This window comes from Mauremys mutica, chromosome 1 (assembly GCF_020497125.1).
Source record: "Mauremys mutica isolate MM-2020 ecotype Southern chromosome 1, ASM2049712v1, whole genome shotgun sequence".
Taxonomy (NCBI): domain Eukaryota; kingdom Metazoa; phylum Chordata; order Testudines; family Geoemydidae; genus Mauremys; species Mauremys mutica.
This window is the reverse complement of record NC_059072.1, coordinates 177,434,819-177,452,831: the sequence shown is the minus strand read 5'-3', so window position 1 is coordinate 177,452,831 and position 18,013 is coordinate 177,434,819. Positions and strand designations below refer to the sequence as shown.

Sequence of the window (18,013 nt, the reverse complement as noted above, 5' to 3'; positions counted from 1 at the left end):
GAAGCCTCCCAGACAAGCTGGTGTTAGCTCTGCCTAGCCTGCTTGATGGCCCATTAAGGACCATCAGCTACACAATTGACCCATGGAGAGAAGGCAGACACGCCTTGTGACTCAGCAAGGTATGCAGAGACTTGTCCATGTGACTGCAGACTCCATTTTGCTGTGATTTTCCACAGTGAGAACAAAGAGATTCTTACACCTGGAAAAGCCTATATAAGGCTGATGCTTCATCTCCATCTTGTCTTCAATCCTGCTTCTTACCTCTGGAGGGACTTTGCTACAAACTGAAGCTCTGCACAAAGGACTGACTGACCCATCCCAGTGGGGGATGTACTCCAGAGACTTGATTTGAACCTGCAGTTTATGCCATCACTGCTGCAAGCCTGAACTAAGAACTTTGCCATTACTGTATGTAATCGATTCCATTTAACCAATTCTACCTCTCATCTCTACCTTTTTCCCTTTGTAAATAAACCTTTAGATTTTAGATTCTAAAGGATTGGCAACAGCGTGATTTGTGGGTAAGATCTGATGTGTATATTGACCTGGGTCTGGGGCTTGGTCCTTTGGGATCGAGAGAACCTTTTCCTTTTATTGGGGTGTTGGTTTTCATAACCATTTATCCCCAGGACGAGTGCACTGGTGGTGATATTGGGAGACTGGAGTGTCTAAGTAAATTGCTTGTGTGACTTGTGGTTAGCCAGTGGGGTGAGACCAAAGTCCTTTTTGTCTGGCTGGTTTGGTTTGCCTTAGAGGTGGAAAAACCCCAGCCTAGGGCTGTGACTGCCCTGTTTAAGCAATTGGTCCTGATTTGGCACTCTCAGTTGGGTCCCGCCAGAACCGCATCGTCACAGTCACCCAGGGAAAAAATGTGCCTGGACTCTAGTCCTGGTGCATTTCCAGGTATAATTATCCTGATCAGAAACATCAACACTTTTTTTTTTTTAACTTTCAACTCTTTCCCAGTCATTAAAGTTTGAGTGTAATATAAGACATGTGGAGAGTCAGAGAGAGAGGATATAAGTATGTTACCAGGATATCCTAAATCTAATAGTCTACAAATCTGCATTTATCCCATTCACAACTGTGACTTCATCCTCATTAACTAAATGGCAACCTTATATAGCCAGGATTCAAATGTTCTAAAGCATCAGCCTCAGATGAGTAAAAGTGATCCAAATATATGGTGAGAGGTGTGTTATTTTTAATATATAGGTTAGATTCCTGAGGGTTTGATCAAATGAACCAGTGACTGATTTAAGGAGGAGGCACAACTCTATTACCATTTCCAGAATGCTTTGGGAAATACAGATTTCCAAGACAACTTGAAATCCCTCTCTTTCCTCCCTCCTGCTATGGTACTGGCTGACTGAGCTCTTTCAGATCTCCCCATATAATGGTCTCTGGGGTTGTTGGATGCCAGGTAGAAAGGACACAATGGGATGAGTTCCTTCAACCTCCTTAGCTCTTCTTTGGGAGGCTTTGATGCTGGGACTTTCCAGGATCACACACTAATGAGGAGCAGAGTATGAATTACTTTAAATTTATTCTCTCTAACAGTAACACAGAACAAACCCAGAAGGATGGTGTGCACTCACAAGATGATCAATCTCTCTCGGATTTACAAAGATACACTCACTAGAGTGGTGAGGGAGAATGGGAATGGATCCTTCCTCTAACCTAGGGGTTCTCAACCTTTTTCTTTCTGAGCCCCCCCATCCCCCCCCAATATGCCCTAAAAACTCCACAGCCTGCCTGTGCCACAACTTTTTCTGCATATCCAGTAGATTAAAAGCCAGGGCCAGCATTAGGAGGTAGCAAGCAGGGCAACTGCCTAGGGCTCCACGCCACAGGGGGCCTCGCAAAGCTAAGTTGCTCAGGCTTTGGCTTCAGCCCAAGGTGGTAGAGCTTGGGCTTCAGCCCCGGGCCCCAGTTAGTCTAATGCCAGCCCTGCTCTCTGATGTATTTTGGTGGCCCCCCTGAAACCTGCTTGTGGCCCCCCACAGGGCCCCGGACTCCTGGTCATGAACCACTGCTCTAACACATGGTCCATAATCCCCATCTCCCACTATGACTTCAAGTGACAACATCAGATTCTTGGGGATTATCCCCCACCATTCTGGAGCAAAAATAGGGTGCTGAGTAATTACCAGTATATGGCAAGGAAAGTGCCAAGTTCAATGCAAATCCAAAGAGAAGTTTGTAACAGTCATGGAGCACTGCAGCTCTGTTAATAAATAGGGACAGAGAATCACACTGCTGCAAGGTCCAATCCTGCAGAGCACTTAGCAACAGATTTCAGACACTTTATTAACTTTTTGGAATAGAAAGGCTGTATGTCACAGGGGAATGCTGGCCATCCCACTGATATAAGGTGCCCATTAATTTCTAGCCCTGGCAGGTGGAAGTTAAAACCATGTTCTGATCACCATCTCTTTTTTTCCCCTCCACATGAATTCCAACATGATTTTAGCAGTTAGAAATTAAATTAGAGTGAGAAATGACTATATTATACTCTTTGAAAGCAGAAATGTCATGCTTCCAGATGGTGTGAAGCACACATTTCTAAATTCAGCTGTTCCTGAGACATCAGCCACTAAAATCATGTCAAGATGGAAGTGGGCGACCTGGAAGTAACTGGAATGAGGTGATTTTTAAGTGTGTGTTTCAGCCAAGATTTTTTTTTTTCAGTTTCTGTTGTTTCTCTATTGGATGTCCTGGATTGGTAACCAGAAAGGGATAATGCTGATCCTTGAAGAAGGAAGAGCCATGGCTTCTCTCTCACACCAAGATTTTCTCCTTCTTGTTTCTTTAAAACAAAAAGCCCACTGTCCAGAGCAGTGTGTTGACACCACAAGCAGAACAGTGACAAGGTCGAGCTGGGTTTGTCATATGATCAGATTACCCATCTGAATGAAGCTTTATATAGTCATATCTCAGCCTCAAAGAAATGCACACGTATCGAGACAAGCAACAGTGAGAAGAACAATGTTCTGTTCTCATTACAATAAAATCTACTTAGATCCACTTTTAAAACAGTACATAAAATCTCACTCGCAGTTCCCATCACTGAATGAACAGGACTAAAAATATCAAACAAACTAACCCACGTTTGTTTCTCTCCCTGCTCAGCCCTTAGCATAGTGCCACGCTCAGCATTTTTTTGCTACAGATTTTCTTTCAGAACTTTCAGGGGATGGGGACCTTGCCATCTTGAGGAAACCTGCAGTTCTTAGAATGAGGCCTCCTCCCAGCATGGAAGAGATGAGACATGGAGACATCTCGGTGTAATGAGCGTGAGAGGCAGTCCCCACCTCCTAAGGCTCTGAGTGTGAGAGGCATGAAGACAACTTCCTTCCAAGTCTAGGCCATGGGAAACAGTGAGAGCAAGCAGTATGCAGACAGGCCTCTCCTAATGTGGGATGAGGCATTCTGGGGTGAGAGGCAGAAACCAGCCTCTCTTTCAGTTTGGGACCCTTGGGATATGGAATATGGTGACAGCTGCCTTGCAATGTGGAACAGAGTTCCAAAGAGAGCCCCATCATTGATCTTCCTGGAGGACTCTCCCACAGCAAGTGGGATGAGAGCTATTCGTTGGAGTCTGCCTCTACAGATGGCCTCCACTCCCATGGTGAAACAGACAATTGAAAGAGAATGTCCATGGCTGGTGGCTGCAAAGGTTCATTGGGACCTGTTTGCTCAGGGCTCTGTATCTCAGCCTCACGGCCACCTCATGGTACCCAGCCCATCAATACGACTCTTCTGTGACAACATCAAACCACAAGGGACATCCTGGTTGGGAAATCATTCTGAGGGAGAGAGAAGAAGAAATGTAAACATAAAATCACATGTGGAACCAGGAGAAAGAGGCAGCTTGGGCAAGGTGGGGGCCTGCACAACAGAATGAATGGCATTAGCTTCACCAGAGAGTGCTGAATGCACCTGCTGCCAAGGGGGCAGCCGGCAGCTCCACACTAAGCAGCAGGCCCCCCGTTCTCTCACACACACTAACTAAGTTCAGAGGGTATTGATCACACTACCCAAGTTGAGGGATGTATTCCACTAAGGGGAGATGAGGGGACATTCAACACCCTGACCTACCAAGGCCTTTGAACAGATTCAGTGACCCCCACAAACCAGACTGGAGCAGGAATTTGCTCCTCCCCACTAACCAGTTTGAGGAGCAGCGCATTTGGCACATGCATGCACACACAGACACAGACACAGAGCAGTGCATCTCCACATAGACACACCTTTCCAAAACCATTCCTCTTAGGGCTGTTACACAAGCATTCGCCACTAAATACATCCCAGCCCACAAAATGGATACCCCACTCCTCATCTAGCATGGTTGCCATGGATATGGCCCGCAGTTCCTCTAAGCCCCAGATAATGTCTCATCTCTACCATGTTCCCCCTGACCCTGATAACCTCCCCTCCCCCTCGCCCCATCCTGATCCTCCTATGCCCCTAAACTTCCCTCCTCACCTACTCGATCTGATCCGCCTAGGCCCAAATATAACCTCCCCTCCCCAGCCACTCCACCCTGACTGCTCTATCCCAGATAACCTCCCCTTCCTGCCCCACCCACTCCAGGATGATTGACTAAATGCAAAGATCACAATCCCTGCCTCTCCCCATCATTATCCCGTAAAATTCCCCATAGCTGCCTCACCCTCAGGATCTCCTAAATCTACATGTACCATCTCTGGCAAGGTCCCTCACACTCTACCCCTTGCCTGGGGTTCCTCCACCAAGACCCTAAACTCCATCTCTTGCCTGGTGATCCCCCAGACCCTAGATAGCATCCCCTGCCTGGTGTCCCCGCTCATCCCATTTGGATCAGGAGCGCCAGACACGGCCTCACTGTTTTCTTGGGCTCCTTTTTCCTCTTCTTGTCCGAGGCATTGAGGTAAGCCTGCTCCCTGGTCCTGTACGAAGGGCCTCGGCTCAGCTCCCTCTCGCTGTATGGAGGCAGAGTGTCTTCTCCTTCCTCTTGCTTTGGCGGCTGCTGCTGCTGCTGCTGCTGCTGCTGCTGCCCTGCTTTGTAGGTGGACGGCGGTGACCAGGCGTAATACGTTCCACCTCGCTGGCTGGGCTGCGAGCTCAGCTTGGAGGGTGTCTCACTGCGTTCGCCACTCTCCTCATAGCTCCGGGACTTCCTCTCTAGGACGCTGCTGAGGTAGGAGTGGTCATACTTCTGACTTCCTCCAGGTGTCCGGCTCACCAGCCTGGGCAGGTGCTTCTCATCGTGGGCCCGTCTCCTGGGCGGGCTGTATGACCAGCCCCGATCCGAGTCTGTCAGCGGCTCGCGGTTCCCCCTGCGTTTGCCATAGTACTCCTCCGAGGAGCTGTCCTGGTGCTGCACCAACCCGCCGCGTCCCCCTCGTGACTCAGACCTCTCGAAACGCCGGGGCTCCTGGCCACCATCTGTCCGGCGGGCGCGCTGGCTGTAGGACTCTGCGAAGGCTGCCAGCTCATCCATGGAGACGGCCGGCACGCCCACAGAGAAGTTCTTCCTCGACAGCATTTCCGATTTCGATCTCTGCTGGCTACAGGAGAGAGGAGGGCAGAATTGTGAGATGCAGTGTGTGACCCATTGGAGCTGGGAGGAGGAAGTAAGAGCTCCCTAGCACTGAAGCCTGTTGGCACACACATGCCCTGATGGGGAAACCAAGAACCAGCCTGCAATAGAGCAGTCACCAACAAGCTTTGAGTGAACTATGTACATTGTACCAACAGACCATCTGGGGAGGGAATCCCTGCTATTGCCTTTAAGGGCCTGAGCTGCACTTCCTACAGGCTGCTCCACCAGAGACACTAGGGTGAGATTCCCAGGTGATGAATGTGTGGATTAGTGTGCTCTAAGGAATGGAGTGCCATTCCCTTGGGCCAGCACTGCAGACCATATGGCACAGAGACTGGGGTGTGGTTCCTGCTAGAGTTCACTGTATCTCTTAATGCATTAGAGAGACTGGGGTGCCATTTCCAGGAGCCCCACTGAACACAGGGGTGGGGTGTGGGTTTCTTGGCCTTATAAATGACTATCAAATATTTCACATTATCAGACATGGAATGGGAGACGGTCTGGCTTTGCCTGAGTGGATGGGCTAAGGAGAGCTGTGGGAATCAGATCAATTCTGGTTTTGTCCAAGACAGGCCCCATTTCCATCTTCCTCCATTCTGTATCCCCTCTGCTCTGCCAGCCAGGAACAAATCAGCAGGAAAGTGAGGACAGCTGTGATGCATAAGACCTTTCTTCCTTCACCATTCCCTGGCCAGGTACAGCTGTCTCCTGAGCACTGCGCTCACCTGTGCCTAAAGCTGTCCCTCTCCTCCCTGTAATCAGAAACCGCCTGTGTCCTTGATGCACCACCTCCGCTGATCACCCCTGCCCAGTACTCCGCATCATCATCCAGGTCCCCTGCAGGCGGGAGGGGTTTCCTTCGCACCTGCCGGTAAGGCTGACGGAAGTTTGAGTCCTCGTGCAGGGAGCTGAGTTCAGAGATGGTGTTGTTATCTGCCAGGACACAGGGGAGAGAAACAGATACTGCAGAGGAGATGTGTGTGTGAGAAGGGACAGTGAGACTATGGTGGGACTAGGTCTGATACATTCAGACAGAAGCCGAGTCTCCCTCTATTAAAAATAATCAGAAACAGAATCCAAACCCATTCTCAGAATGCTGGCCTGGGCCCCTCCTATCCCAGGAGGGTGAATTTTAGATCTCAACTCACAACAGATTTGGAGAATGCCTCTGGTGTGCAGCCCTGACCAATTTCAGCCTTATATGGGTGTTCTGTTTTGTATAAGTGTGGCATAACACTTAGGCACACACGCACCTCCTCTGGTGTCAGACTGGCTGGCCATGGGTTTGGCCTGACTAGCCAAACTAAAACAAGATCAACCCCCTCATAAAAATGATCTGCACGCTCCCTGCCATTTCTCGTCTGCTGAATCGCTGTCAATCACTACCCTGTCAAGCACAATGACATCTGGATTCCAGACGTTCCAATCTGGAGAGAGTCTTTTTATAGTAGATCTGGTGGGTGTAAATGGCAATGCGTTCCGTGATGACTGTTTTAGAACTACATGTAATTTGTTAGTTTCTCCTAATCAGTACAGAGCTGTGATTAATGCCATTCCCTAAACCTTTATCGTCACTGATTGAGGGAGCTCATGCATCTGTGACTGCCAGGATCTAAAGGCATCTCTATACAGACACCTACTCGTTGGACCTATTGGATGCACAGGCTAATGATAATGGGCACAAGTTTTTTGGAAAATGATCTGTATCCACCACATACGAATGTCAAGACCCCTCATATCATCGGGTTGGATGAGTCAGTCACTAGGCTACCTCAGGCATTTGATCTCTCTTGTCTTCTTCACCAGCAGTGTTTTTAGGTCTGTTCGTCTGTTTATTTTTAAGTGTGCTTGCAGAAGGTACCAGCTATGTGAACCCTGGCTTGATGGGTAGAGCCCAGCAAAACAATGAAAGGCCCAGCCCTTCAGATGAGGGAGGGGCCAGAGAACCCACAGATAAAGAGGTACAAGGAATGAAAAAACAGGGATGGGTGTGCAGGTTTTAGGGTCAAAATGAGGAATCCTTATGGAGAAGAGAACCCTGCACAGCTCCCACCACTTCAAGAAGGTGTCCTAGAAGTCAGTGGAGGCCACTCAGAGGAACTCTGCCTTGATGTCTGCCAGCACCACAGACTGATATCCTCTATACATGTCCGCCAGCCCCTTGACTCCCAGTCAGTGTACTGCCATGCCATGATACCTCTTCCACACTGCCTGTGTGAACTCTATCCCGCACCCCCTAGACTGTAAATACCAATCGACAAAGTGCCTCTGACCCATCCCATATTGCCCAGTGTCACAAACCTTCCTCTACTGTAACTGCCCACACATTGACAGCTAGAATCCCTGACAACTCTTCTCCTGGTAAATGCAAGAAACAACCGTACTGTTTCAGATCCACCATTTCACTGAGGTGGCCAATACAAACTACCTCTCCATCCCCCAAAGCATATTGGGGCTGTTATACCAATAACATAACATATACCTTTAGAGACTTATTACAGACCCACATTTCCTCCTAAAAGTATACAGACACCACATTGTCTCATACACCCACAGTTATACCATAGCTATATGACAGAGAAGGCAGGAATGTGGGCCTAGATTTTCAAACATGGGTGTCAAAAGTTAGGGTCCTAACTCCTTATTTATGTTCCTACATAAACAGGGATGATTTTTAAAAGAGTTGAACATCCAACGGCTCCTACTGACTTAAGTGAGAGCTGGTAGATTAGCCGCATCTTTAAAAAACATGTGCCACATATTTTGGTGCCTATTTATGTTCTGAGCCTAACACTAGGCATCAGGCATTCTTGAAAAGCTAGGCCATAGGGTCTAAGTTCAATTTGTTTGTGGAACCTTCACTATGAATTTCCAGACTTTTCATCATAGAATCATAGGACTGGAAGGGACCTCGAAAGGTCATCTAGTCCAGGCCCCTCTGGGAAGGGTCATACAATGCCTGTTTCTCACATCGCTCTCGCATCCTCCTGGCTGGGTCAAATTGTGCCAGTTCTTTCTCGACGTAGTACAACACCTTCATGGAGTCCCTCTCCTTGTCGGCCTGGATCCTGTACCCTTTGCGCACTGCTGGGAGAAGAAAACATTCAGAGGACAGCACTTTCAAACCAAGAAGTGGCTTTTGGTATACACAAATTCTGTAGCTAGTTGAGCCCACATCATCAGGCAGGTGGCCTACAACTCCCAAAGCCTGTGGATTGGTCATTTTGTCTTTGCTTCAGGTAACATTCAAGAGCAACATGATATGAGGTTGAACAACTACGTTGTTTGTAAAGTTTGCAGCAATAGCAAAATGGGTTTGGAAGAGACCACTACATACAACAAAATACACTGATGTAGTGTCATTGTGACAGGGTGAATCTACCCCACACAGGAACTGGCAAAGGGTAAAGTAACACCCTTGTCAACATTAGAGAACACCCCCCATTTCAAACCCTCAGGAAAGGATTTGTCAGGGCAGCAATGGGGTGAGAGGAGGCATGGCAGAGTGGAATCCTGCTATGCCTGGCCCTCTACTAGCAGAAGGGCCAGTGGCATAAGCTCCTAAGCTGCACTATCTTGCACTGAAGCCAGGTGGCGGAGAATCAGGGAGCTGCAACTGGCCCGCTGCACTCTCCCACTCCCCTACTCCACCTGAGCTCAGCTTGGATGTGGTGAAGAGTATATTCCATGGCGTATCAGAAGTTCCAGTGAATATAGAGGGAAGCCCATTAAGTGTCTTCAGATTTAAGTGCCTTAAAAGTAAATAATAAAATTCTGACGTTTATACTGAATGTATTGGTGAGCCAATGGCAGAATCTTAAAAGAGATCCCATCTGTTCTATAAGGTACCTGCAAAACTGCAGGCTGCTGCAGTCTGTACATACCATATTTTATACAAAATGTAGGGCTCAGTCATAACTAGTAAGTTATCCCACCTGCCAGGGGAGTGCTATACTCCTTCGTGGCATATGGCATACTTCCCCATCTGTGTGCCTGGACAGCTCCATGCTCTTGCTTCCTCTATGCTTGCTATACGTGCCTGGAGCCACAGGGACTGTAATTATGAGGGGCTCTTGCATAGGGTACACTGTGTGGAAGGCTCTTTGTGCATTTCCTCTCCCTATCCTATAGCCCACAAAAGGGCCTATGCCAATGTGGCCCATACTCTGCAAACAGAGAATTACAAAACGCAGGTCTTTGAAGAAACTAAAGTATTTACCAGAGAGGGTTAAGCAAAGGTCCCAGTCTCATGCTATCCCAGAACTGGTCTGCCTGCAAAATGTGACTAACAATCTAACACCCAAACTCACCCCACTAGGAGAAAGTTGCTCAGGGAAACAAGCAAAGAAATCCAGCTGGGAACTCTTAAATCATCTAGAACTTGAAACCAACCAATCCATTTTGTTTGGATTTAATATGCTTGCTCATATTTGTGCATGCACCAGACATTGCTTGTACACTTATCTGATACTGTGGTTTTCAATAACATTGGTTGGTGTTTTGTGCTGGAAGATTCTCTCAAAGATTTATTCCACATCCTGATACGGTAGTGACTAACAGATTCCATGTTACGTTGCATGGTGTGCACTGGTTAGACTATAAGGGCTTGTCTACACAGGCCGTTACTGTGCAGCAAGCCAGGTTGTGAATCTACAGCGCACAAGCTTGCCATGCAGTAACCTGCCACATGGATACGGCTACAGCACATGAAACTCCTGCAGTGCAGCTTAGCATACTGCTGCTTGAAGATATTCACTGCACTGTAGCTGTGTCCATGTGGCGAGTTACTATGTGGCAGGCTGGTGCACTGCAGATTTATACCCTGGCTTGCTGCACAGTAACTTGCCGTGTAGACAAGTCCTGAGTCACCTTCTGTCCTAAACTGCTGTGCAGTGCTGCTGTGCTCCACTCCAGAGATGGCTGCATTTCAGCTGTGGGTAAATCAGTTCCTATAATTAGTTTGTGAAGTACTTTGGTGTGAAAGTGCTTTATTGTATGTTACTGTATATTTGTAAGGTAAATAACCCTATTAAACTATGACATTGTGTATGTGTACTTAGTAAAGACAATTAGATGCATAAGATATAGTCTGGTGCTATTAGAATAGTGTCTGCAGTTTGTCTACCTTTAAAAAAACACTCTTAAATAGCTCAGCTGATGGAAGTCTACAATTTTGTTCTTCCATTGTGCTTTGTTATTGTTAAAATTATGTGCATATAAGCCCAGCAAATGTACAGATCACACAGAGGTACTATCCCTTCTCTACAAAGCTTATTACATTATATCTCTATACGTGATTTTTGTGCCAGTGAAAGGTGCTGGATTGGCAAATCTGGAAACTAAATTCTTCCACTGCGCTGACAGAGCAAGTACAGCAGTCCCGCACTTCCCGCTCTGCCTTGCCAGTGTGCCTGAACTCTAGCCTGGCCACGGCCAACGGAAGTGCCAATTATGGATATTTTTTCTGACATATGTACTCAGTAGTGCTGGAACTAGGGGTGCTGGGGATGCTGCTGCACCCCTGGCTTCCAGTAGTAATTCCAAATACATGGTTTCCATCAGCAGCAACCCCATTATAAAAATTGTTCCAGCACTCCGGTATCTACTAGGAATTGGATTAACCCCCGTCACGCTGGCAGGCCAGATGCCACCTCTTGCCCAGGCTACAGGCATTAGCTCAGAACTGACAACCTCGTAACTGGAGACCTGACCAGGTCACCTGTATGTTAGTTTTGCTCAAAACAGGTATTCTAGGAAGATATTTAGTGTTTAGACTCTATGAAATGCTTGTATGTTGCTGCGTGCATTAATCTCATTGATAATAGCTATATCCCATGTTATAAGGTGATATTTACACGTTTGCTCTGTAACTGTAGAAGTGTTTGCTCTGAACTTCAAGCCCTCAGAGTCAGGAGAGAAACATTACCAAGTGTGAAATACTAGTTTGCCACAGGAAGTGTTATCTCCTGCTCAACAGAAGGAGGCCCATAGACACCAGACAAACCATTGTGGGACATCAGAGGACAAAAGATTTTGTTGATTGCCCTCCTACCCCTCCCATGAAGAGGAGAGGTGCACTTGGACTCATTCAATCATCTTGAACTATGGGGGAAGGGAATAAAAATCACTGACAGGAAGAAACTGCACCTGTTGGCTGTTTGAAACTCTGAAGGGCCAGAGATTCTAAACTGCAGCCAGATATCCTCAGGGGTTGCCCCTTGGGTCTGCCCTGAAAGACAGTTCAGGCAGGTCCAGATCACTACAACTCTGTCACTCTTAGGATTTATATGGTAACTCATTGGTGTGTCATAGCTCATCTCAATTGATTAGACTCTGCCTGTTGGTATGCATACTTCCACCTTTTCATGTTCTCTGTATGTATAAATATCTCCTGTCTGTGTGTTCCATTCTATGCATCCGAAGAAGTGAGCTTTAGCTCACGAAAGCTCATGCTACAATAAATTTGTTAGTCTTTAAGGTGCCACAAGTACTCCTGTTTTTTTTCATTGGTGTGTGTATGTTTGCTTGCTTTAACCTGTAAATAACTCTCTTATTCCTTTGTTCTAGTTAATAAACCTTTTGATAGTTTATTAGACGATTGACTACAGGCATTGTCTTTGGTCTAGGATCTAGATTTCCAATTGATCTGGTGTAAGTGACTGGTCTCATGGGACTGGAAGCAACCTAAATGTGGTGTGACTTTTTGTGTAAGTGACCACTTATCACTACGTCCAGTTTGTCTGGGTGGCAAGATAGACTGGAGAGTCTAAGGGGATTGTCTGTGACTCAATGGTAAGACTCAGGGGCGGCTCTGGGTATTTTGCCACCCCAAGCATGGCAGGCAGGCTGCCTTCGGCGGCTTGCCTACGAGAGGTCCCCAGTCCCGCGGATTCGGCGGCACGCCTGCGGGAGGTCTGCCGAAGCTGCGGGACCAGCGGACCCTCCGCAGGCATGCCGCCGAAGGCAACCTACCTGCCGCCCTTGCGGCGACCAGCAGAGCACCCCCCGTGGCTTGCCGCCCCAGGCACGCGCTTGGCGTGCTGGTGCCTGGAGCCACCCCTGGTAAGACTGTTAGAACAGCATTTCCCAAACTTTTTTGGCCATGGAATATTTTTTAGCCTATTACGGAACACTCATAATATTATTTTGTAGTCATTTGGTTCTCAAATAAAAAATTGCATTATTTATGCTCAAATATATTTTATTTTATAAAACAAAGCAAAAATACAAATTTAAAATAACTTGAACTAAATTTCTAACGGGAAAGCGCGTATAAAGTAGTATAAAAATCAAGTGCAACAGTCAAAATTAAAAACAGTGTCCTACTTAAAAAAAAACCTGTTTTTATATATACACAAACACCAAACAAATTACATTTTTACTAGGAAAATCTATTTTATAAACAGAAATACAAATTTGGATTTAATGGGATTGATGTTTCTGTGTTTTTCTATCACAAATTCACTTAATATTAGGAATAATGCTGGAAAGTTGAATCCTCATGTTAGGTGCAGCATCAAGTCTATTCCTATATTTGGTTTTTGTTGCAGTATAATACGAAAATCCCGTCTCACACAAATAAGTTGTAGCAAAAGGAAGGAGCACTCAATCTGCACATTTAGCCACATTAGGGTACTCTTCTATTAGGCTACTCCATAAATTATTCAGTGGAAGATCCTTAAACTTTTGTTTCAAATCAGAGTCAGAAATTAAGTCAATTAGGCTTTCATAATCGTGCGCAGTAAAGCCAACTGGTTTGGCTGTAATTACAAACGGATTTTGAACCCAAGCATTATCAGTAGTTGTAGGAAAATATTCTAACAAAGAGGCCTGCAAGTCAAATAAGTGCTGTAAAATGGTGCTGGAAACTTCTCCATGGACTGTAGAATTTACTTCAGTTAGAAATTCATGTACTGTAGGGAAGCAGTCAAAGTTATTCTATTCTACAGAAGATGCTCAGAATTCCAGTTTCTTTTTTAATGACGAAATTTTATCCATTGTAGTAAAAATGGTCATATTCTTTCCTTGCAGCGACAGATTAATTTCATTTAATTTTGCAAAAATATCTGCAAGATACGCAAGTCTCATTAGCCACGAGGAATTTGTCAGACAGTCATTAAAGTTTCATCCTGAATTACCTGAAGTGAAGAATACCAGTAGTTCACTACAAAGCTCAAAAAGCCTCACAAGCACTTTTCCTCTGGATAGCCACCTCACTTCCGTATGTAAAAGAAGCATTTTGTGCTGACTACCCACTTCCTTGCACAAAATTTTAAATAACCTGGATTGAAATGGTCAAGATTTGACAAAATTGATACTTTGTACTGCTTCATGAAGCACAATTTTCAGATATGCTGGTATTTTTTTAACTGCAAGTGCTTGTCTGTGTAGAACACAATGGCTCTTAGTGCTTTCTGGTGCCACACTTATGATTCGCATTATAGCTCCCTTCATCTTCCCGATCATTGCCCGAGCACCGTCAGTACATACAGCAATACATTTTCCCCAACTAATTTCATGCTTTCTGATAAAATTGTTGATGCAGTTGAATATTTCTTCTCCAGTCGTGTTGCTTTGCAGAGATTCACATAAGAGCAGGTCCTCGTCAATAATATTACTAAACCTATATCGGACAAATACTAGTAGCACAGCAAGTCCTGAAACGTCAGTGGACTCATCTAGCTGCAATGAACACTCATGGCAAATTTCACTGGTCTACAATTTTTGAGAAGTCGTCTGCTTCAGAGATAAAATGTGCTATTTATTATGTATTTTGATGTGCTGAATTCAAATATGACAATTAAAACAACTGATTGGCTACTGTTTCTAAGATATTTAAGTTTTTACATTTTATGTCTATGTATATTGTGTAGATAGTAGAGTTTTAATCATAAATTGTAAATCTAGGTCTTTTCATGTGTTTATGGTTGCTTTACATGATAATATTTCACCTGTCCTGTTTATGTAACACTTTAAAAATCAGCAAAAGGGTTATATAAATAAAATGTATTATGAAACAAAAGGCAAAAAACTATTATGTACATAGTTTAGTCCTATTCAGTGTCTACTCGGCGCTTCTTGGCTTGTCTCTTGTATTCATTAAATGGAGCATCTCTTGTCACTGTCCAGCAATAGTCTGCAAGCATTGATGGGCTCCATTTGCCCTGATAGTGTTTCTCCATTGTTGCAATGTCCTGGTGAAATTGCTTGCCGTGCTCGTTGCTCACTGCTCCGCAGTTCGGTGGAAAAAAATCTAGATGAGAGTGCAAAAAATGTATCTTTAGTGACATGTTGCAACCAAGGCTTTTGTATACCTTGAGGAGGTTTTCCACCAACAACCTGTAGTTGTCTGCCTTGTTGTTTCCGAGAAAATTTATTGCCACTAACTGGAAGGCTTTCCATGCCGTCTTTTCCTTGCCACGCTGTGCATGGTCAAATGCATCATCTCGAAGAAGTTCACGAATCTGAGGACCAACAAAGACACCTTCCTTTATCTTAGCTTCACTTAACCTTGGAAATTTTCCACGGAGGTATCTGAAAGCTGCTTGTGTTTTGTCAATGGCCTTGACAAAGTTCTTTATCAGACACAGCTTGATGTGTAAGGGTGGTAACAAAATCTTCCTTGATTCAACAAGTGGTGGATGCTGAACACTTTTCCTCCCAGGCTCCAATGACTGTCGGAGTGGCCAATCTTTCCTGATGTAGTGGGAATCTCTTGCACGACTATCCCATTCGCAGAGAAAACAGCAGTACTTTGTGTATCCAGTCTGCAGACCAAGCAAGAGAGCAACAACCTTCAAATCGCCACAAAGCTGCCACTGATGTTGGTCATAGTTTATGCACCTCAAAAGTTGTTTCATGTTGTCATAGGTTTCCTTCATATGGACTGCATGACCAACTGGAATTGATGGCAAAACATTGCCATTATGCAGTAAAACAGCTTTAAGACTCGTCTTCGATGAATCAATTAACAGTCTCCACTCATCTGGATCGTGAACGATGTTGAGGGCTGCCATCACACCATTGATGTTGTTGCAGGCTACAAGATCACCTTCCATGAAGAAGAATGGGACAAGATCCTTTTGACGGTCACGGAACATGGAAACACTAACATCACCTGCCAGGAGATTCCACTGCTGTAGTCTGGAGCCCAACAGCTCTGCCTTACTCTTGGGTAGTTCCAAATCCCTGACAAGGTCATTCAGTTCACCTTGTGTTATGAGGTGTGGTTCAGAGGAGGAGGATGGGAGAAAATGTGGGTCCTGTGACATTGATGGTTCAGGACCAGAAGTTTCATTCTCTTCCTCTTCCTCGTCTGACTCAAGTGAGAATGATACTGGTGCATCAGGAACCGGCAGTACTTCTCCGTGGGGTACTGGGCGTATAGCTGATGGAATGTTTGGATAATGCACAGTCCACTTTTTCTTCTTTGACACACCTTTCCCAACTGGAGGCACCATGCAAAAGTAACAATTGCTGGTATGATCTGTTGGCTCTCTCCAAATCATTGGCACTACAAAAGGCATTATTTCCTTTTCCTGTTCAACCACTGGCGAAGATTTGTTGCACAAGTGTTGTAGCATATGTGTGGGGCCCACCTCTTGTCCTGATCTCCAATTTTGCAGCCAAAATAAAGGTGATAGCCTTTCTTAACCATAGTGGTTATACTGCGCTTTTGTGATGCAAAAGTCACTTCACCACAAACATAGCAGAAGTTATCTGCACTGTTCACACAAGTACGAGGCATCTCTGCTCACTTTGGCTAAACAGAAATGTGTCCCTTTGCAAAATCAAACACTGACAAATAAGAGAGCACGACACTGTATGATTTCTAGAGCTGATATAGGGCAATTTGTTCAGCAGAGTGATGTAAGCTTCGTTATGATTGCATCATCCATGACTTCTAGGAATAACATGATGCAATTCATATCATGTATGACGCAATACCAGCTTCAGATTGCATCATTCATTGTTTTGCCTAAAAAGCAAGTACTGTCCAAACCCAGTCATAGATTTATTCATAGATCCAGTCAAAGATGTATTTTAGTCATTTCTGGTTTAAATTGAGATCCCTTCCCTTTATAACGCACTTATCCTCCACTATTCCCAAGTCAAGGGTCTATATACTGACCCAATAGCATAACTTGAAAACTAGAGCCAATCAACAATTTTAAGCATCATTTTCGTTCTCAGTGACCCAGAATTAGTAAAGTTTGACTACATTTATGTCAGAAGCATTTTGGCTGTAGAGCAGTGTTTTCAGTTGGCAAACTAGCTCTTTTTCTATGTCATCAGCAAGATCTTTAATACGGCGTGCAACAGTATTATTTGACAACTGTACAGCATCAATTTTTTTACCAGACTGCTTGCTCAATATGCACGTTACAATATCTTTCGCAGAAGGCTTGATAAGCGTTTCTCCAATAGTGTGAGCATCTCAGGCAAGTACTATACAGTAACTTACTCAATAAGATGCCTTTGTTGCACTTTCATTATCTGTTTCGCAATTTTAATCATCGAAAGTTTACAATTTCCAAGTGAGTCATGCTGCCTCTTGAAAAAACTTATATCTTTGTATTTGTATTCAGCATGCTTGGTTTCCAAATGCCTACAAAGTTTAGCAGGAGCCAATAAACTGTTTGCTAGTATTTTGTTGCACATGACGCACTGTGCATGAGGAACATCTTTATTTCCAACACACGTAAAACCGAAAGACAAATAACTTTCATCATACTTTCGTTTCGGTCTTTTAACACCTGCTTCTTTTTCTTTTTTGATATACTTCGGTGGAAATTCTTTCACCTTGGATAACTCACTAGTACTAACAGATTTTTCAGCAACAAAAGACTGCGATTGTTCATCCTCACCTTGAAGTGTCACAATATCTTGCTCGTTTATTTCAGCCACAGTCGGAGTACCAGAAGAACTTGCTTTTCGTTTCAAAGTTCCTTCTTTTAGCCACAAATGGCGATTAGGTTTAGTAACAATATTTAGAAATACTGATTTTTGTCAAATTTTGTTGGTCACAAATATTTATATTGTTTCGAGCGAAGCTAGTTTAGTTGTGCTTATCGCACACACGGTAAAGACCCACAGGTTTGAACGTGTTGCGTGAATATTTTATATTCAACATGGTGTAAAGAGAATGGTGTGTGCGTACCGCTGCAGTTTGCGCAGCCTTGAGCGGAAGGGGTACGACGTCACTAACTGAAACGTGCCCAAAAGGGGTAGACGTCAACATGCCTGTGTGCCGCGTTCAATTTACGCCATGATACTCAATACGAGATCTATCAATAACTGGAAAAAAGAGTTTTACGTTAAATTATAGTCATTCAAAAAGAGTTGTAAACTACACTTCAAATATGCGAAATTAAAAATTAAAAAAAAATTTAAAGACCCTTTTTTAAAATTACGATTCTTTCACGG

The 18,013-nt window shown here is 44.8% G+C and overlaps 1 protein-coding gene across 9 annotated transcripts in view; it reads right to left on the bottom strand.

Moving 5' to 3' along the window:
* Positions 1-1,527: 1,527 nt before the first annotated feature.
* Positions 1,528-18,013, bottom strand: part of ILDR2 (immunoglobulin like domain containing receptor 2) — a 59,521-nt gene continuing 43,035 nt past the window's right edge. For 3 of the 9 annotated variants that reach the window (XM_045001992.1, XM_045001997.1, XM_045002000.1), the window contains 3 exons: positions 8,558-8,674; positions 6,313-6,520; positions 1,528-5,552 (listed from right to left, as the gene is read on the bottom strand). In XM_045001992.1, coding sequence (XP_044857927.1) covers positions 4,829-5,552; positions 6,313-6,520; positions 8,558-8,674 — 1,049 coding nt within the window. In that variant the 3' untranslated portion in view covers positions 1,528-4,828. The remainder of the gene's footprint in view (positions 5,553-6,312; positions 6,521-8,557; positions 8,675-18,013) is intronic. The other 6 variants (XM_045001996.1, XM_045001999.1, XM_045001994.1 and 3 more) reach the window with 4 other exon arrangements.